Here is a 21916-nt window from a genome sequence, read left to right as displayed (position 1 = left end):
GGTAGATTGAAAAGGACATGCAAAGACAAGAAATAGGTTGATTGGCTGAAAACGGCACGCAGTGAGAAGAAAAAATATCTGAATTTCAAGGCATTGGACTTTGGATCCAGGGTTTTGGGTTAGAGTATGGCCATATCAGGCTGCCACTGTTGGGCACTTGAGCAAGGCCCTTAACTTCCTATGGGTGCTCGGTTGTGGGATTGGGAATAAAGTACTCCACCGTGGACAGTCCCAAGGCTGGCTGAGAATAGAGAAGGGTGGGCATTGGGCTAGCATCCCAACCCCGTAACAAAACTGCTATGGAAATGGCAAGTAAGTGATCCGACCCTTGCTGCACAATGCGCCTTATGGAGTGGGAAGAATAAAAAAAACTTGCATATTTGCTATTTGGAAAAGTAGTTTTTAGGATGCTTTTGAAGTGGAATATTGTTTAATTATTATTATAGAATAATAGGAATAGGAATATTTCTCAAATATTCCTAGTCATGAAATTAAATTGCAATGTAATAATCAATGATGCATTAAAAAACCCACCAGTTGAATGTTAGTCATAAGTCAGGCTATTAAGTTGTTTTTAAGCTACAAGTAAGGAGTACTTTGTTCAAAACTACCAAGGTGCCGATTTCCGGGTGCAGACCGTAAAACTTGTGATGCACTAGTAGCCAAACAGTAATCACTTTCTGTATTTCATGTTTAGACCTATGTCCATGCCTGAGATGACTCAAGACACGGGAAGCAGTTTATGCCTGTCTTGATATTTTAAAACTAGATAAGTGAACAAAATCTAAAAAGGGTGTGCTTTACAACAAAGTTATGATTAATTCATCTGTCTCTTGTGTTTGCGATTTATACATAAATGTGTGGTTATTGTGTATATGTATACGTGTGTGTATATGTGTATGTATATATATATATATATATATACATATATATATATATATATATATACATATATATATATATATATATATATATATATATATATATATATATAGAGAGAGAGAGAGAGAGAGAGAGAGAGAGAGAGAGAGAGAGAGAGAATTACTATTTATTTTTTGTTGTAAATGGTTTTCTACATTCTAAAAGCATTGTTTACTCTGAACATTGCATAGGTGTATGTATAAACTTTGCAACTGTTATAGGGTTGGTATAGATTTCAAGTTGTGACCTATAGCTATGTTGTAACCGAAATATAACTTAGACTATGACAGACTGTTCAGTTTTTGCAACTGGTTGCATGTATAAATATCTTTGTCACTTATTACTTCTTATCCAATCAGGTGTAAAGGGCATTCATTATCAAGACAAATCTTAGGTAACGACAACTTACAGCGTAAGTGTTTTTGCAAAGAACAGTCAGGAAAATAGATGGAATAAAACAGTTTGTGTGTGGGCAGCTGGTGCACTGACCAAAGGCAACCTACGCCTACAACACACACACACACACACACACACACACACACACACACACACACACACTCCTTGCCTCTCATCTCACTGTTAGCAGTCTGTTATTTTTTTACCACAGCTGAAGGTTGTGTAACAGCTCTGCACTCTTGATAAGCACAGTGGGTGCCAAACATCGCTCATTGACATGTATTAATTAATTTTGTGTCTGATGGATCTGTCCTGTGCCATTTGTTGCGAGGGCATTCCTTTTTAATTAAAAAAAAAAGGCCCCACGCTTACATGTGTGACTAATATGAGTTTCACATCGACCTTGTGCAAGAGTTGTTCCGTTCAGTAAACGAGGATTCTTTTATTTTTATTTATTTATTCATTCTTTCTCTTTTTTTTTCCCCTTATGTAGGTTTTGTGTTAGGGTCAGTTGATTATCACAAACCAATTTCTGTTTAGTGTCTACTTTCAACCATGCACTTTGCTTTTGCACTCAGCCACTAAGTGCTAATAATACATGGAGAGTATAATTACCATCTGAAACCCAGCACTCCTAGCATTTCCTTTTGTAAATGTGACACACTCCAACATTCTTCCTATTGATCACGACTCCTGCTTCCCAGGCTTAACATAACCATTTCTCTTTTATTGCTGTATTAATGATCAGACAGACAGGAGAAAATTTTCAAGGCGCCTGGCCGCTTTGTGATTGATCATGAGAGATATTGCCGTGCCCAGGACAAAGGGTCTCCCAGCTTTCATTATCTGAATTGAGTAACTTATCCGATTACGGAGGTTCACTCGATTGCCGAGCGCTATCTGCCGTTAATTTAAAAGGCAGGGGGAACAGAAGAGGGGTTTGCAATACGCCTTTCGCCTCCTGTCTCTGCTGCAGGCTGACATTTGGTGGATATGTGCTGAGCAGATTTGTTTGGGGTGGCACTGTTGACCCGGATTGGGTTCGATGTGTGTTGAAAATGAAAGTGAGAGAATGAAAGTCCCTGAAGTAGTGCATGCACGAGGCTACAGGCAGATGAATAGATGGACCCAGTGTAGCCAGTGAAGACAGGTGGCAATAATCCTGCTAAGAGGCAGATGTGAAAGCGCTCATACAAAACCAATTTCGGTCACACCCCCATTTGTGAAAAGCTTATCAGAGTGAGGGGTGAGAGCGCCGAGGCCACATGGCCTCTGGATTGCTCTGTACCTGATTGCCTTGTCAGGATGTGCTTATCCACCTGGGATTGACACAACACATACAATCACGTTCCGAGCTGAAGTATTATAACGTGGCTGCTATTGCTATACTGGCATGCTCTTCAGAAACTCTGTGCTTCCACAATTCCTCTCTAGCCTGTAGCTTGCTCTGAAATAGAAGTCACATGAAGCTTTATCACCCTCTATTATCAGGGAAATAAAATTGCTACCTGCTAGAATTCAAGTTTTACGAATATGTAATACTGAAAAGGTAGTGCCATTCTAAACAACTTTAGGAAGCTAAAGCACATGGTGTCCGCTTTTGCAGCTCATGCTAAAGTGCTTCCACTTATCTCCTCCAGACCTCTCGGTGTGTTTACCTCGTTCTTCCCTACTGTGACAGACCTAGAGTAAAGAGGACGGAGCGATGGATGAACAGACTGGGGGAAGGAGGCTTTAATGAAAGAGTAGATTTCAGTCAGTCTGCTGGTTCTCATCAATCAGCCGGCGCACTTTGGAAGCGTAATCCAAGGGAGGGGGCGAAAGGCATCAGGCTTTTAATCTCTATTAGTTAATGGACTCTCCTCTCGGGCAACAGGAACTTTAGCCTGCTCGTCTGCAAACACAGCACGACACAAAAAAACGAGTCTCTGTGTTTCATTCTGGCCAAACCCTCCAAATAGCAGCAATGCTGTGGCTAAATAAATGCTCTCAGATTAGTCACTGGGCTGTAAAAACCTCTCTTTTTTCCATAAACATTTTACTCTTTCAGGATATATTTAACTCAATTAGTTTTTATGTACAATTTCTGGGACATTTTTTTTTCACATCACCAAAGGGAGGAGGTCAGCATTTGTGGAGTGGCATTGCACAGCATGGCCTGTTAAATTAATTTTATTGATGTTTTATTTTTGAGCACAGTTTTTTTTTTTTTTATGTGTTTTAAAGAAAGATTCCAAACTTTGCAGTAAATTTGCATCCCTGTGAGACTTTGCAGATGCACAGAGCCACATCCATTTCATTCAATTATAAATTAAGTTGACTAACGAACCATGGCTCATTATGGGAGCCAATTGCTCAGAATCGTCTTTTGACCAAACAAAAAAAAAAAGGAAAATAAAAGCACATCAGTGACTGAATCAGACGATTGAAACGATCTACAAATATTTTATAAAATTAGAAGCCCTTAACTCAGTCCCACAAACGCCCTAGCATCTATAATATATTTAGAACACTATATGGAAACAAATACACATTCACATCTAAAAGCAGTTGAACATGGCCACCTACTGATATGCTTCTGGGAGGTGAAACAAACCAGAGAACATAGAGGAAATACACATGGACACATGGAGAAAATGTAACCTGAGATCAGGGTCAAACCATGAAACTTGGAGGTGTGAGGCAACAATGCAACCTGATTTCCCACCCAGTCACACTTACTGCATGTTTCAATGCTTATAAAGAAAAAATCATTAAGTTTTTCCTTGTACCACTTTTTTTGGTCAGGCTTAATGGTTTCATCTTCTCTTCCTGCTTCCTTCAAAAACATCTCTCTTAAACAAAGTCCCTCAGCATATAGTCTTCAGGCCTTTTATTTGGTCATGCCAGACTATGCTAATGCTATGCTTACAGCAGCATCTGCTTAGACCTCCCACTCTAAAGAAGCCATTTATGCAAAATCAGGGCAGAAGAAAGAGAAAAACGCTTTGTTTTTCCTTCTTTCAAATTTCTCACTAAAACCCATCATCCTTCTTCTCCAAGACACTTCTCTCTTCCCCCCCATGAAAGTAATTTAGGCTCCACTTGTTAAAGATAAACGTGTAGATTTAATCTGCAGTTGTGGGATCCTCTGAGAAAAACATTACATTCTTGCAATTTTTCCAACTCTCCTAATCTTTCCAAGGCCTACTTGTGGACAGTTTGAGTCTTAGTGTGTATAAAAACTGCACCACGTCTCTGCACCAGCAAGTGTGTCTGCATATACTGTATATTTACATAAATTCAGAAAAGAATTTATAATGCACATGTACCTCAGCCACCAGACAAAAAGTACATCTGGAAAAACAAAAAACTCTGAACAAAACTAGAAAATGTATTTGGGCTAACCAAATGCTCATTAATAATGATTGCACCGGTGTACACAGTGTCCTACTTCTTGGATCTTGGGGTTTAAATAATCCCAACAGACCTCTTGCCAGCATATTGATTGATTGGAGAGGCCCCTAAAGGTCATATTCATAAAACATTAGGTAGTGATAAACACATTGCTGTCTGCAATTGTTAACCACTAGTTAATATATTGGGGCAGTTGTTAGATGGTGTTTTCTTGGTCTGGTTACTTAGTACTAGATTTTTTAAGTTTTCGAGTGCATGTTTCTAAATAAAGTTTTACCTAATACTTTTCTTTTCTTCTTCTTTTCTTTAACAAAAACAGGTTTCTGTTGGATTTTTTTAATCATTTAAAATATGATTTCACAAACATGTTGGAAAAATGTAATGGGGTCATGCATCTAAAGCTGATGGAGGCATTAGCTCATGTTTAACCATTGCTTATTAAGAGAGATAATTTAATGCTATATATAGTTGTTGTGAACGCATCATATATTACACGAACAAAGCGATTAATTGGGGTCTCTGAGCTCTCCATGTACAGCAACTCTGTGATGTGCCTTCACTTAATCAAATTATACTTTGCAGCTTATAATTAGCTTTTACCTTTTTTGACTGTTAAGTTGACTGTGATACTTGCTGCATGTTGTAGTTAGTTTGTAACATTCTGTCTAATTTGCTTTTCTTCCACCAGCTTGTCTTGCAACCTTAGGTGCAAACAGGTTCATCCAGATACACTTTACTAATCTCCTTGCTGTACTGCTTTTGACTCACTTGATGAAACAAGCTATTATGGGATCTTCTTTATTAAAGTGCTTTCGTCTTCAATATTCCAAATGCACGTTCAAGGCTGCCTGCATTTTCAGACAACAAGAAAAATAAGTGAAAAAAACCCTTTCTTTTTCTTCTCTTTCTTGGCTCAATAATGTAGCTGCTTTCCTCAGAGTCTAACAAGATAATTAGATTTCCTGGGTATATGTGATGACCCTCTTTGTGATGCTTTTAACCTGACCAGAGTCGCCTTGGCCTTTGTAGGGCCCTCATTTTTAAATATAAATATAGCAGGGGCCTGCTGAAAAACTGGGTTGAGGAGGCTTCCAGGAACAGCACTGTTTCCATTCGGCACATGGCCATTAAAAAAACTTTTAACCAGCCCCTGTTATCTCTCCCCTGATTATTTAAGACTTGGAGACTGACCTCCTCTTCACATCCTTATCTTCCTCTCCCTGCTTGTCTCCTCCTTTAGCGTTTTCCATCAGAAGACAGAGCGACATTGTTCGACAACACGTCCGTCCTCCAGAGTTTTTACCTTGGGAGTCGAGCCCATTATCTAGTGAGATGGAAAAGTATGTTACTTTTAACAAAGCAATATCTCTTGCGCTTGTGTCTATTCAGCAAGGAGACAACAGCGGAAATTGGTCCGATAAGCTTGGAGACGCTCACGATTGTGGCGTTTCATTTATTTATTTATTTGTTTGGTTGTTTATTTATTTATTTGTTTGAAATTCCGTTCGCTTTTGCTTTCATTTCAGTAGAATGGGGCGAACTGAAAGGCATTCATTAGGTAAACCAGCTGTGCAATATAAAAGCAGAAAAATAATCTCTTATGATCTCTCCATTTTTCTAATATCTGATTATCTCGGTCTATGCGTATTTACAGAGGGCTTAACTCTATTGCTAGCAATAGTCATATTATACCATGGGCAAAAATTACATTAATGTTAGCCCCATATGTTACTGCTCCTGACTGTTCAAACCGCTGATGATGCATTATTGGGGAGAAAACTGTGTGGGGTCCACTTGCACAAGTCCATCTCTTTTCTTTTCAAGATACTAATGCCACTGATCTTTGACCCCTGGTCCATAAGAGTCCATAAAGAAGACAAAAGGGGCCAATGTGTATCTAATTACTTGCACGATAAGTATCAAGCTCCATCTGTTTTTAAAATGTGTTTTCTTTGGCTAGGAGAATTCTCATAGGACCACATAGCACTCTCAGAGAGGATTCCTTAGAAATATGCACTCCTCACGAGGAAAAAAAAAACACCTTGCCAAGAACCTTGAACAACCACACATTTAAGAAAGCCAATAAAGACAAGTCTACACAAGCAGAAAACCTATAAGTACTCCAGTCTAGGGAACAAACTGTGATATGGAGGGATTGAATTTGGGCCTGCTTTTTAAATTCCAGTAGAGTAGAGAGATCAAAATCACCAAAATCAGAAGTCTAGATAAAAGGGATTAGTGAGCGTAACGGTCCAAAGAGCCCCATATCCTTTTAAGTGGCCCCATTGCCAGTGTGTAAATATTTTCTTGAAATGTACCCAATACACAGAGTCCATTGAAATCGGTGGCTTGGCTTGTCATTAAATCTCGCTTACATGGCAAATTGAATTCCTATTACCTATGCAGCACTAAAAACCGGACATTCCGTGCTATTAATAGTTGAACTTTCATCCACTAGCCAATTTATTTGCTGCTCAAGTGTATTTAAAGCCAATGTTGGCCCTCAAAAATATTTCATGAGAAATGTAGGCGGGCAGCCCTGATGTACAGTGTATTTAGTGTCTGCGCTGAGATGAAGAGAGCTTGTTTGGATAAGGAATGGGGGTTGGTGTAGATAAACATAGTACCGAGGAACTAATCAGAGACTGAGAAGGGCATTCAGGAAGTACGAGTGGGTTTTGGGACAGGCCTAAAGCCCAGGGAGCATCGTTTCCTAGAAGAACAGCTTAACTGTTTTTTGGTCCATTTATGTCTGTTTTGTTTTGATGTGTGGATTTCTGAAGTGCTATAGAGAATAACTGTGCCCCTTGCTGTGTGGACACACAGAAGTCTTCATGAATGCATATTCAAACATATGCCAGCACTGTGGGAAGTTTTTGGTAATTGTTGTATGTTAAGTCAATTGTTGATGCTTCAGCTTTTAAATTATTAGACCTTTTATGCACTTATTTGAGTCATGTGAACTTCACATGAAGACACATGATTAGCATTTGAAATGTATGCCTTTTTTCCCCCTCCGATTTGTTTACTTTCACACATTAATTTCCCCCATGCATGGCATGTGCTTTTGTAGCTTTATTCATTTTGCATTTAATCAATCATTTCGATATAGGGCATGTTGTTTAATTTTTTCACGTGATTTTCTCACATCACTAAGTATTTTTCACACGTGCTCACAATGATCTTAAAGTAAACATGTAGAATAATGCAAACAGTCAAGTAACAGGATCCCTCTTGTATATATACAGTAAAAGACATTGCATGTACTGTATTCCATGAGTGTGTGACCTGGTGATCTGAAACCATGAAACTTTCACCATAAAGAAATAATTATCCTCCTTTAAAAAAAATACAAACAAAACAGTGTATTAAGGCTTATAGACATGCACACTAGTCATAAAGCATGTTCTTTTTTTTATTTTTTTTTATCAGAAAACAGCACCTACTAAGGGTTGGTTGGTATGTAATTTATATTTTTTTATGATTTCATTTCTTGTGATTTTCCTTTTTAAGAAATTATCCATTAGTAGGTTCCTGCTTGCTCTTTGAAAAACTAATAAGCTTCATGTGGAAATAAAAGCAGGCAACATTTAGAGAGTGTCTGAGTTGGGTCCTATCAACCCCTACCCCTCTCTCTCTCTCTCTCTCTCTTTCTCTCTCTCTCTCTCTCTCTCTCTCTCTCTCTCTCTCTCTCTCTCTCTCTCTCTCTCTCTCTCTCTCTCTCTCTCTCTCTCTCTCTCTCTCTCTTTGTTTCTGGCTGAAGAGCACAGCCTGACAGCGGTCTGAGTAATGAAGACAGATGTGGCCTGCTATCAGGAAGCCACTTACTGCGGTTTGATGTAACCTTAAACATTGCGGTTGGCTTGATGGCGGTCGCCGCAAAGAATCTAATTAATGAATAGTGAATCTAAAGAGGGTGATGCACTGTGCATTTGTACATGAAACCCAGTCGCTAATTAAAATATGTTCAAATATCATGCCACAACTTTAATGCCTGTGTTTTTTGTTTTCTGTCCAGCCACAGGTCTCAATGCCCTTCATCCAAAAAAACCTGAACACTGAACAGCTAATCTTTATTAACACTGTGTTAACTCTAAGCTATAATTGCAGGTCTGAAGCATTAAGCGTATATAATCCCGAGCCACATTTCTTTCTACACATTTTAATAGCCTCTAATTTTGCATTAAAACTGTTCACCTGTAAGTTGAGTCAGGTATATCAGAAATGAAACACCTCAGGGGTGTACTGATAAAGAACACACACTCAGCTTCATCCACATTTACACTCACACACACATACACACTACAAACACACCTACAGACCTGCCTAACCTGCCCTGCTTTTATAATCCCCTCTGGTGCTAGAGCTGATGTTAAGTGGAGACCTGTATGTGTTGTAACAACAGAGCACTCTACGCCTGAAGGGAGAAAAGAGAGAGAGAGAGCAAGAGAGAGGGAGCGAGCAAGAGTAATTTAAAAGAACAGGTGTGAAGCTGCTCTCATCAGAGGAGTGTTTGGACCTCACAAAGGGGCCTTTGTTCATTTTTTTTTTACCAATCAAAAAACCTAATGACTTGGCCTAAGAACAAAAAAGCAGTATTTGAAACATGGGTTAGAGACGCAGATTCTGTGCAGGACTTGGTGAAACATAAAACTTAAAACGTAAAACTTGATGCCTTTCGAAAGCATTGGCATCAAAACTTACAGTATAGGAATGTTGAAGAAATAAAAGCAGCTTTATCGAATGTTATATGAATTAAATTATAAAAACATGTTATGACAACCACACCATACAAGGTATCATATGCTTTCACAACATTTTATGCTACCTGCCAAATGTATATACATTTTCATGAATCAGGCTATAAATCAGACAAATTCTTCTTCAGGTATGTGTTTTACCATCAGCAACCAACCAGAGCTACAATCTAGCATAAAACAAACATTTCATCTATTTGGTACAAGACCTGTCTGTCAGTTAAATCAAAGTTTAATTACAGCATTTACAATTGTTTATTCACTATATTGACAAAAGTATTGGGGAACCTGACTTTTCCAGCCATATATGTTTCTCTCGAGCGAGCTCCAAAAAGATATAGTTTTTATGGGTTGGAGTGGAAGCAGAACCTTCAGGTTCTTTAGTTTCCATCTACATCCCAAATCAACTTGATGAATGTCCTGTATATTTACTATTTGCTAGATATGCTAGATTTATGGAAAGGAATTAAAGTAGCTGTGAACCCTTTTAATTTCTAAATCTAGGGACTGTTTCAATCTGTGTAGTCATCTGTCACCACCTGGATGCATTAATCTACAGTCTGGGCTACAATTAAATCAACTCTAGCATTGCTTCTTCAGAGCATTTTGTGTATTTTTCTTATGAACATTGGTGGTACTGAAGAAAATAATGTCAAAAATGTAATACTATACTCAAATTGGTTCATCTTTAAAAGAAATACCATGAATCTATGGTTTAGAAAGTCTATTAGAAAAAGTTTTTTATGCACCAGTCTGTGGAAGTTTAGTTGCATGAGCCATGGAGTGTTCACCCTTTGTGTTCTCAATCTGTTTTTTCAGTACCAGCAGCAGAAAGTTACATCATGGCAGGTCGTGGTGTCTCATTGGCGTGTGTGGCCCATGGTGGTGGTGGTAATGGTGTTGGTGGCCCTGGTTCCCTATGCTGTGTACCGCATGCTGACAGCCTTCAACAACCCTTCTCCACATATGTTTTTCAAAATGGCTGCCATCTGCTTTGGAATCCTTTCTGAAATCCTGCTGCTCAGGTGAGTGGTGATAATCGTAGACTTCATAGTGATGATTCAGTTTTACTGTGGGGAAGAAATTGGAATAATGGCGAGTTAAGAAATCCAAACGCATTAATCAAAATTTATTTCACAAAGTAAAAAAAAAGTGCATTAATGTATTGATATATAATTCAAACCTGTATTCATATACATTTAGTTCTAGAAGTATATAAAATATAGTAAAATTCAAAGAGAAGTATGGATACAAATTACAGTCAAATCAAATAAAGAAAAATGTACATACTAGAACTGTGAATATTCACGCTATTGGCATTGGTGTGATATGGGTGTAAAATGCGCAAATGTGCAAACAATCTGTTTAGAAGCTAATTAATGAGCATTACTGAATTCTATGAATAAAGCTAAATGTGCAAAATGGGACATGACAGCTACACAATGTGCAAAAAGGGTACAAATGCCTTTTTGATAGTAAGAAACCGACTGGGTCTCTTTTACAGCAAGCCACCTAAATGGGGGTAAAGCCCCAGGGTTGAGTAAAGAAGCCTTGTTCCCTGCTAGACCTGTTTGAGTGAAAGGGAGGGGGGGTCGGGCGATCTAAAATTAATTTGTTGGTTGGGGGCTTTGTGGTTGCCAGAAGGTATGCACATCTGTGGCTGTCTAATTGCAGAGATGACAATAAACCATGTGACTCACACCATCCACAAGCATCCACCACACTGCTCCATCAGAGAGCGAGAGAGAGAGAGAGAGAGAGAGAGAGAGAGAGAGAGAGAGAGAGAGAGAGAGCTTGATTGATTGAGTAATCCTTTTATATATGAACTTCTAATCAGAATCCATGATTTGTCTGATATAATATAATATAGAGGTACACAGTGAGTTAAGTAGCTAAAATATCAGTGTCTACATGTAGGTTCTGCTAACCAGAAAGTGGCTAGTGGCTAATGATAGCACTATGGATTCTTCAAAGTTTTATGTCCAGCTTCAAAAATTTTTTTAAAAGGAGAAAATCCTGACAATTTCACATATCAAGGGAGTGAATGAATGAAGGATAGAAGCAATGGAGACATTTGTTAAAGTATACTAAAATAAGTTGAACTGTATTACCCAAATGGGGTCTTACAAATGTAAACTATATAATTACATTAATTAATTAATCAAATTAATTTGTGTCAATTTAATTGATTACCCAATTGAATCAAAATAGTAAAGTGTTTTTCATTAATTTTATTAATTCTACTTTTAACATTTTATTAAATATTGAATATAATAGAACAAAGCAGGCATTTAATGTAAAATTGTTTTCAAAATGTAACCAAATTGTTCACATTGTTCACAAATGTTAATAATAATAAACTAAAATAATATAAAATGACAAGCAATTATATATATATATATATATATATATATATATATATATATATATATATATATATATATATATATATATATATATATATATATATATATATATATATATAGACTAAAATCCTGTGCTACTAGAAAGACATTGTGCATAAATATGGCTATTTATTGTATTATTTAACATACTACAATGTCAATAGTAAAGAAACTAAAATTTGTGCTAATTATAGACATATGGATAAACCAAATAATGAACAAAAAAAAAAACAATTTACATGTTGAAGCTGAATAGAAAGTTCCAGTATTTACATCTTGAAAGTAAAAATAGAAAAATATGTAGCTTGTTTGGGAACATAACCATTTTAAATGCTGTAGATATAAATGCTGCAGTTCAGTGTTTAATAATGTTAACAAAAGCGGTAAATAATGTAAGTTCATGGAACATTTCAAACAATATTATTGAAAAAGTTTAGCAACATTAACTAAGCCCAGCTACCTAAATGAAGCAAGGCTAGCCATCTATGTATTCAGCTTATATTACAGTAACATCCCTTTTCCAATAAGTAGCTAGCTTCCCAGTTATCTAGCTACAGTTACATTAATTACTGTATTGTGCAATTAAAACTTGATGCCTGGTTTAATAGCAAGCAACATGGCACAAAGGATTACATTGTGTAATTATAAGCATGATCCTAGTTTGCTAGTAAACCAGATAATAAAATCTAGTAGCCAGGAGTTGGGTTGTGTTAGGTAAATTCTTGTAGTAATGTTTTTTATTCAAGTTTGAACTTGGTTGCTCTGTTAGTCAGCAGATCATTTTGTCCTTGTAAGGACAAGAAAGCAGCCTTTTGCAATAATTTGTTTTATACTTAAATAAAAAAAAAGTCTGAATGTGGCAAAAAGTTTTTTGTTCCCTGAGGTTAAGGTAAGGGTGAGATGTTGGTGTAGGAATAGAATTAATTAGCTACATTAATAATCATGTCAAAGGAAGGTCCTTGTATAAGGCATGTGTGTGTGTGTGTGTGTGTGTGTGTGTGTGTGTGTGTGTGTGTGTGTGTGTGTGTGTGCGCTCATGCGTGCACATGTGATTCTAGGCTTTTCAAAATAATTTTTTTTAACAATCTCTTGACCGTGTGCGTGTGTGTGTGTGTGCATGTATTTTTGTGTGCTTGTGTGCTGTATTCATTACAGACCCCTGCTGCTTGAAGTATTTGCTAAAGTTTGATTAAGTTGAGCTAAATTTCATTAGATTTCAATAAACACCCTTTCCTCTCAACGGCTCAGTTTACCTCGCTGCTTTCGCCATTGCAATCACCAAAACAATGAGCCAACCACAAGGAAACAAAAGCACTTTGAAATACACACCCCGCAGACCCTCTGTGTGTGTAAGTGTATGTATGCATGTGAGAAAAAGAGAGAGGGAGAGAGAGAAAGAGAAAGAGAGAGAGAGGGGGGGGGTGAGGGGGGGTGAGTGTGAGTATGATTATGATTTTAAAAGCATCAAATGTCTTGGCTTCATATTTATACAATAATTCTTTGTCCAAAACGGAACAGATATTAATTTTCCTTCCAGGAATACACGTCACACTCACAGACAAGTCATTACAGCCACATCGCCACCAGAAATATGAGTCGCTATTTCTGCCAGTTGTGAAAGGTGTGTGCGCTATTGACATAATCAATGAGGGGTAAAATTAAAAGCTGTATTGATCTCCCTTTATTTTTTTCTTTTCTATTTCAACCTCTGTGATTCTGTGGCACCAATTTTCATGCATAACAATTTCTTTTGCATTTTCCAGTGTAATGTGGCATTTAAAATAGAAATTTAACCTACTACGTGATTGAGATGTCATTATTCGGGCAAGCGTGCTGTTTACAGGATATTATGAGGTGCGTGGTGTGAAGCAAAGGTTCAGAAGAGCTCAATAGCAGGCAACAGAATATACATTTAAAATCAGTAGGCAGCATTGGAAGACTGAAGGGAGCATAATAATGTGGTCTAGTAAGAGAGCAGCAAAGTCTATATAAATGTACATGGCTGACTGTGTGAACACCAGACCTAAATGCACTTGCTGAAAATCCAAATTCCAAATTTAGTCTCTGCTTCGCTGGGATAATAGACTCCATTCTTCTAGGAAGGCATTCCACTTCTGTAGATGTTGGTATTTGTGCCCATTCAGCCACAAGACTATGAGTAAGTTTGGACACTAATGTTAAGCTAGAAAGTCTGGTGCATAATTAGTGTTCCAATTTATCCCAATGGTATTCATCTATACAAAACCAACATTCCAAACGATGACCTTTTCCTTACAGTGTAGAAAAGAACCATGTAGAGAAGGCTGTAAAAAGTTATCTTAAATGTAAAAACATTAAGATAAATTGATCTGCTCACTTCACAGATGTGTTTTAAAGAGCAAGGAAAGCAGTGGTACACTGTGGAAAAACGTAAAAAAAAAAAAAAAAATTCTCTAATACTTTTCCCATGTGGCCATGCATGGACACTCTGTTTAATGAGAATTGTGCTGAGGTAATGAGGGGACAAGGGCTATATTAAGATTCCCATATTAGGCAGTTAACCGGCTCAATGCTCTGAGTAAGATAGAAGTTCTCATGAGTGTGTCAGGTCTTATACAAGGCTCAGAGATTTCCTTTCTGTTGGAAAGAAGGTTCAAATCACCACAAAATAGACTGTAGTTACCATCCCTAGTCAGAAATTATAAAAACCGGAGCCAAACTGAAACTTTGGTAGAATGATTGCAAAAGGATATCATTCATTGTACACATCAGTCAACTAATATATACATTTGTAGTGTTCACTGTCTTTTCTGAGCCAAAGCTCATCAAATGAACTGAGGCAAAGTGGAAAATTGTTTTTGGTCAGACCAGTTTAAAATTTAAATTTTTTGGGGGGAAATCCTCCAGACTAAGGAGGAAAAGGATCATCTGTTGTTATCAGTGCTCAGTTCAAATACCTGCATCTCTGATGGTATCGAGGTGCATTAGTGCATATGGAATGAGCAGCTTGCACATCTGGAAAGGCACAATCAATGCTAAAAGGTATATACAGGTTTAGCGCAACATACTGTATGCTACAATCCAAATGACAAGTTTTTTTCACGGAAGGATTATATATCATATTTTAGCAAAATAATGCTAAACAGCTCACTGGATCTATTTCAAGAGCATGGTGGCTCAGTGACGGATGCCGCCATTTAGCTGGCATGGATCAAAATGGAGTGCTTGCACAATTCCATGTTACTGTAAACATACAGGCCGCCGCTACGAGCCTTACTGTACAGAGCTGCATTTCTGTCAAAACAAAATGAAGCTAGCCCAGTAAGGCTCGTAGCGGCGGCCTGTATGTTTACAGCAACACGGAATTGTGCAAGCACTCCATTTTGACCTTATTTTCACCCACTGCTAATCACTGGTGAAGTTTGTGATTGTCAGATGCAAACCATTTTATTTACCCTAGGAATTCACCACCGGTATAGTACTCTGAGTGTACATTCCACCTAGTGCTAAAGCTAAGGAGGCACTCTGTGTACTCTACAGACTATAAATTATCTGCAGAACACCCTGACAGACTGTTATTTGTTTCCAAATATTTCAACCATGCAAATATCAGGACTGTGCTCCCAAAATTCCAACAGCATGTGGACTTTGGAACAAAAGGGGAAAACACTCTACATGTTGTACACAAACATTCCTGGTGCATACCAGATAAAGCCGCACCCTTACTTCAGCTGCTCAGACCGCATCTCTGTTATGTAATCCTAGCATACACTCCACTCATTAGGCATTCTAAATTAGTTCTGAAGCAGACAAAAAACCTGGCCAGCAGAAGCCATCGCTGCTCTTTACGGAAAGCTACGGTACCAGATAACATTCCTGGCAGAGTGGTTACAAGATGTGCAGACCAGCTTGCGGATGTTCTTGATGACATCTGCAACATCTCTTTAAGCAGTGCACTTCCGGTTCGGTGGCCATTTTGCTGTTTTTTCCGCGCCTCCCGGTTTTAAAGAACACCCAAGACTTTATCTTGGGTCCAGATTATTTTACCACCTCCCTAGGCACTGAGATTATTCTTGCCACCCCGCCTGCACCTGCTCCTGTTCCTTATCCTGTTCCTGACCCCTATTCTGCATTGCTTCTGGTTTGGACTCTGGACTGGTTTTCGGTTTTTGTTTTTGCTCTGCCTATGTTGCTCTGTTTGCCGCCTCTCTGAATCTTGGACTGTTTTTGGTTTTGTACATGCATTGCCCTATTTGCCTGTGTTTTAGACTCTGGACTGTTTTTTGGACTGTGTTTTTGCCTTGCCCCATTGCTCAGTGTCCTGCATTTGGGTCCTCACTTACCCAATCTTCACTCACCCAGACTCAACAACAAGAGCCCTGACAAAATAATCTGACCATGCATCGTGTCCCACCCCTGCTCACTGACAACTACCATGACCCCATGCCAAAGGAGTCATCTGTGTCTTGCCTCAACAGTTACTTTCCCATTGCACTCACTCCTATCATCATGAAGCACTTCAAGAGGCTCAGCATGTTGTTGCCCCACTTACTGGACCCACTGCAGTTTGCATATCTCCACCACACTCCACCTAGCCCCCATTCACGTGGAAAACAAGGACTTATACATATGAATGCTGTTCATAGACTTCAGTTCAGCATTCAACACTATTATTCCTCAACATCTAATTGGGAAGCTCTTGGGCCGGAGCACCTCCCTCTGTAACTGGACCTTAGGCAGTCTGGCTCATGAACAGCACCTCCAACACAATCCCACTAAGCACTCGGGCACCACAGGGCTGTGTGCTCAGTCCACTGCTTTTCACTTTGCTGACTCATGAGCAATGCACAAGATGAACCACTATCAGATTTGCCAACATCACGACCATGATCGGTCTCATCCGCAAGAATGAAGAGTCAGCATACAGCGATGAAGTTCAATTCAGTTCAATGAATTTTTATTTGTATAGCATTTTTAACAATGAATATTGTCTTAAAGCAGCTTTACACAGATAATGCGGTGAAAAAGAATGAATAAGAAAGTTTTTTTTTTTTTTAAGTGGAAGTTTGTCCCCATTACAGCTAAACGATGAGGTGTGCAATGATGGTGATCAGATGCAAACTGTAGTCCTGTGTAAGTGTAGCAGACTGTTGACATTAACTACAGTCCAAATCCATCCTCAAAGCTCCTGTGTTACTCTGTAAATTCATGGATCCCTAGGCCATTGATGAGAAACATCCCCAGCTGCACAGAGTGGCCTCCAATCGAAGAGAAAACCAGAGGCAGGCCAGGACGAAGCTGGCAGATATGAGGAGAGGAGAGGGGCAGGAGCAGTGGTCACTGGTATGTTTAACTCAACAGAGAGAGAAAGAGAGAGTAATTTAAGGATTATTGAATATCCTTATTGTTGTATAAAAGTTAAGGACAGTGTGCAGTTGGTGACTCCGTCAAGACTCGCTATGGCAGCATAACTAAAAGGGAGAACTAGGAGGAAACACAAACATGAGGGATGTCTGGGGTAAGAGATGGCCCACCACACCACCGTCAAGAAACCTGAGTGAACACGTGGGAGTGAGGGGACGACAGCATACAATATCCCACTTCACCAAACACTCTATATCCGTGATTCGTCCAGATCTGCTCCCTTACCTACGAAAAATCTAACGATAAAAGGCTTGACTAAATAATTTATTTTTATTTTTTTGCCTCGACTTGAACACTAAGACTGTGCCTGAGTCCCCAACACTAATTGGAAGGCTGTTCCATAACTGTTGGGCTTTAAAAGAGAAAGATCTGTCCCCTGCTGTAGTCTTCATTATTTGAGGTACCAACAAATAGCCTGCAGCTTTTGATAGATGAAGGCATGGGGGATCATAATGGTACAGAAGTTAACTCATATATTGTGGCGTGAGACCAGTAAGTGCTTTCTACGTTAGTAAGTATTATTTTATAATCAATGCGAGATTTTAATTGGGAGCCAGTGTAGACTGATTAAAACACGGTTGATGTGTCGTATTTTCTAGATCTAGTAAGTACTCTTGCTGCTGAATTCTGAAGTAACTAAAGCTTATTTATGCACTTACCCTGACAGTAAAGTGTTACAGTAGTCTAATCTAGATGTAACAATAGCATAAACTAGTTTTTCTGCATCCTGAAACTTTAGATTTCTAATTTTAGCAATATTTCTAAGTTGAAAGAAGGCAATCCTGGTAACGATATTCAAATGAGCATCAAAGGACAGACTAGGGTCAATAATCATACCAAGGTCTTTAACTGCTGTAACTTTGAGACAGAAACACCATCCAGAGATGCTACATAATCTAACAGTTTACTTCTAGCTGCATGTGCTCCTAGTAAAAGTACTTCCATCTTATCTGAGTTTAGCAGAAGGATATAAAGCATTCACTGTCTAATGTTCTTTGCACACTCAACATTTTTAAGCTGATCCCTCTCATCTGGCTTTGGTGAAACATCCAACTGTGTATCATTAGCATAGCAATAGATGCAAATACCATGTTTATGAATAGGTTCACCCAGAGGCAGCATATATAAAGAGAAAAGTAGTGGGTCTAAGACAGGTCCTTGCGGAACACCAAATGTTACCTCAGAGTGTGGAGAACTCACCATTTACATAAACAAACTGATAGCAATCAGTCAGATAAGATCTAAGCCAGGAGAGAGCTGTTCCCTTTATTCCAACAACATTCTCTAGTCTAGCAAGAAAGATAGTATGATCAATGCTGTCAAAAGTTGCACTAAGGTCGAGCAAAACAAGTAAGGAGAAAAAACCCTGATCAGAGGCCAATCACAGGTCATTTACCACATTTACATTTACAGGGACCAGCAGTAGCAGGTTAATGGTTCTGGTATTTGAAGCTATGACCTTCTGAGTCTAATGCCTGAACCAATGAGCTACAACTTTCCCCAGTTTAACTAGCGCTGTCTCTGTACTCTGATGAGGCCTAAATCCTGACTCATACATTTAACATTTTTTTATTCCTAAGTAGATGTAATCATAACTGCTGTGCTACAAACTTTGAAATCTAAAATCTTGGAGATAAAGTGGAGGTTTGATATTGGCCTATAGTTGGACAGCTGACAAGGGTCAAAGACAGGTTTCTTAAATAAATAGGTTTATAACTACTAGTTTGAAGTTGATTTTAATGTGGAAATAAATGAAATTCATTCATTCTCTTGAATAGAAGTAAAACTTTGTAATTGAATGTCTGATAATTACAGTGCTAGCTACAGGGTTACTTATAAAATAGTTTTGATTTATATTAATCGTCTGGATTTTTTGCCTGATGTTTTCAACTTTATTATTGAAAAAGTTCTTAAATCATTACTACCTATTGATTGTGTGCATGTTAATGCAATGCTTTTATTTCCTCTTAATTCTGCTACTGTACTAAATAAAAATCTAGGATTATGCTTATTTTCTATGAGGGTAAAGAAATATGCTGATCTACTGTAGCAGCACTAAGAGCTTTTCTATAAATCGGGAGGTTCTCCTTCCCTGTAATTTAAAATGCTGTCAATTTGTTTTTGACGCAATTTACATTCTTATTTCAGAGTGGTCTTTTATAAGGAGCGTGTATGATCATTTTAACACAGTGCTTTTTTTTCTCCATAAACATTTTGTTTTTAAGGGGAGCTACATCATCTAGCGTGTAACGGAACGTTGATTCTAGACATTCAGTGGCCCAGTTGAGCTCTGTGGGGTCAGACTAAGACTTTCTGAGAATTTTTGCATTTTGATTTCTCTCGGGAGACAGACACAGTCCGAATTTGGTGGACCCTGAGTGACAGCCCCGTGCATCAAGCAGACGTTCAGTTGCCTGTTTGTCTGCTCCCTACTTGGCTCTGGACAGTCACTGGTTAACTAGTGCTGTTCTGAGACTATGACCTATACTACAAGAAATGAGAGCAGCACCATCCCGAGTGGGATGTATACTGTCCCGCCCTAACAGGCCAGCCTTGCCCGCAAAATTGCTCTAATTATCTCTGAAGCCTACATTGTTTTCGGAGCACCACTCGGACATCCAGCAGTTCAGCGACCATAACCTGCTGTAAGCTGCATCACAACGGGTGCTTCACTGAGCAGTGCAAACCTGTTGGACACGTGAAGCGGAGAGGAATTGTGCTCCCATGGGCAAGCCAACGCGTTAGCTTTGGCTTTGCAAGTTTACCGTGGAGTTGTCACTCACTCACCTTGCTGTGAGGGCTCTAATGCCGAAATCGGGGGAATGCTAACTCCACCTAGGGCATGCAGACTTTCCCCTGCAGAACTTGGAGTGCTCTTAAAATCACTAATTCCTTCTAGATGAGCTCCTCTAATGCTAGGATCTTCTCCTTTAGAGAGCTAACTAACCTACACTTCACACAGATAAAATTATAGTGACAGAGAAAGACTGACTATACATGTCACACTTCACCCACTGAATGAGCTGGATGCTAGCCATATCAGAGAAATTACATACCATAATGTGTTTACTGTAGGGTTTGTTCGCAGTTTAAAACACACACTGCATTAAAAAAGGGAATAAAGCGCTCCTCCAAAAGAAAAGAAAAAAGAGAAACCTAACCGGCGCAAAGTAGAGAATACAGGATCTCAAAACAATAATTTTATATTATCTAAGGAATAAGAGCTAGAGAAAACTGTAAAAATGTAATCACCGACATAAACACAAAATTTGCGGCAAACAAATCTGCTACACGGTTTAACAACACCACCTGTCCAGCACCAAAGTGTCAGCAGCTGAGGTCAGCCAGCAACTGTAGTGCAGGTTAATGGACTGGTGCAAAGCATTCTCCTATTGCACTAAATGTTGCACATGTATATTTTATGTCGTTAGTTTTGAGATTTGTGGTTTCGTGTTCTTTTTTGTTAATTTATGTTGTCTTACTGTATGTAGCACCTTAGTCCTGGGTGAACGTTGTTTCCTTTCACTGGGTATTGCACTGTGTATGACTGGAATATAGGGCTGAAATGATTTCTTGAGGACTTAAGTAATTAGAATGCAAAAAATAATTATGGAGGCAAATCATTTGCCTTGATGCGTCGTTTAGACCTTTTAACTACACACATAGCATTTTTTTACTACACAGAAAGCAGTGTTTTCCCACGGACCATTATTACTGACGCATCACCTGCTAAACTCAGGAGCACTCTGGACAGGTAACCACAAAATGCGCTGTAGAATGAAAAAATGAAGGAACGGGGAGATAACAGCAGGGGAGAGGAGAAGATTCAGTTTGCCTAATTCGACATACCCCCCTGTCCATTCCAACTTTTTTAGCCAATCAGCCCGCATCCCCACTCTGTATTGCCAGAAATCTGTGCACATTAAAAATTAAATAGGCTACAATCAGTAGAATTGCATAGTATCAGACTAAGCCTCCGAGCCCTGGAGGGAACAATCGGCTATGTAGGAGATGGATAAAGACAGATGAAGCAAAGGAGCCTTGTTCATACACAAACAGCTTCAAACTTCATCCCCACAACATGGTTACCAGTGAATGCACCAGAAATGTTGGATGTTTATGAGAAATCTTCTTCTTCTTCTTTCGGCTTCTCCCATTAGGGGTTACCACAGGGCACCATCCGTCTCCATACTGCTTTGTCCTCTACATCGGCCTCTTTCAACCCAACTACCTGCATGTCTTGCCTCACCACATCCATAAACCTCCTCCTTGGTCTTCCTCTTTTCCCCCTTCCTGGCGGCTTAATCCTCAGCATTCTTCCACCGATATACCCCATGTCCCTCCTCTGCACATGTCCAAACCATCCCAATCTTTCCTCCTTTGTCTCCAAAACATCCTACATGCGCTGTCCCTCTAATAAACTAATTTCTTATCCTGTCCATCCTCGTCACTCCCAACGAAAACCTCAACATCTTCAGCTCTGCTACCTCCAGCTCCACCTCCTGTCTTTTACTCAATGCCACTGTCTCTAAACCATACAACATCGCAGGTCTCACCACAGTCCTATAAACTTTCCCTTTCACTCTCGCAGATACCCTTCTATCACAAATCACTCCTGTCACTCTTCTCCACTCACTC

The 21916-nt window shown here is 38.9% G+C and overlaps 1 protein-coding gene across 2 annotated transcripts in view; it reads left to right on the top strand.

Moving 5' to 3' along the window:
• LOC310741811 (uncharacterized protein) overlaps positions 1-21916 on the top strand; it is a 144637-nt gene that overhangs the window by 108191 nt on the left and 14530 nt on the right. For both annotated transcript variants that reach the window (XM_083570091.1, XM_083570092.1), the window contains exon 4: positions 10290-10495. In XM_083570091.1, the coding sequence (XP_083426217.1) occupies positions 10290-10495 (206 nt within the window). The remainder of the gene's footprint in view (positions 1-10289; positions 10496-21916) is intronic.

Source organism: Silurus aristotelis, assembly GCF_946808225.1.
Source record: "Silurus aristotelis genome assembly, chromosome: 2".
Taxonomy (NCBI): domain Eukaryota; kingdom Metazoa; phylum Chordata; class Actinopteri; order Siluriformes; family Siluridae; genus Silurus; species Silurus aristotelis.
The sequence above is the reverse complement of the archived record's forward strand: the minus strand, read 5'-3'. Positions and strand labels throughout refer to the sequence as shown.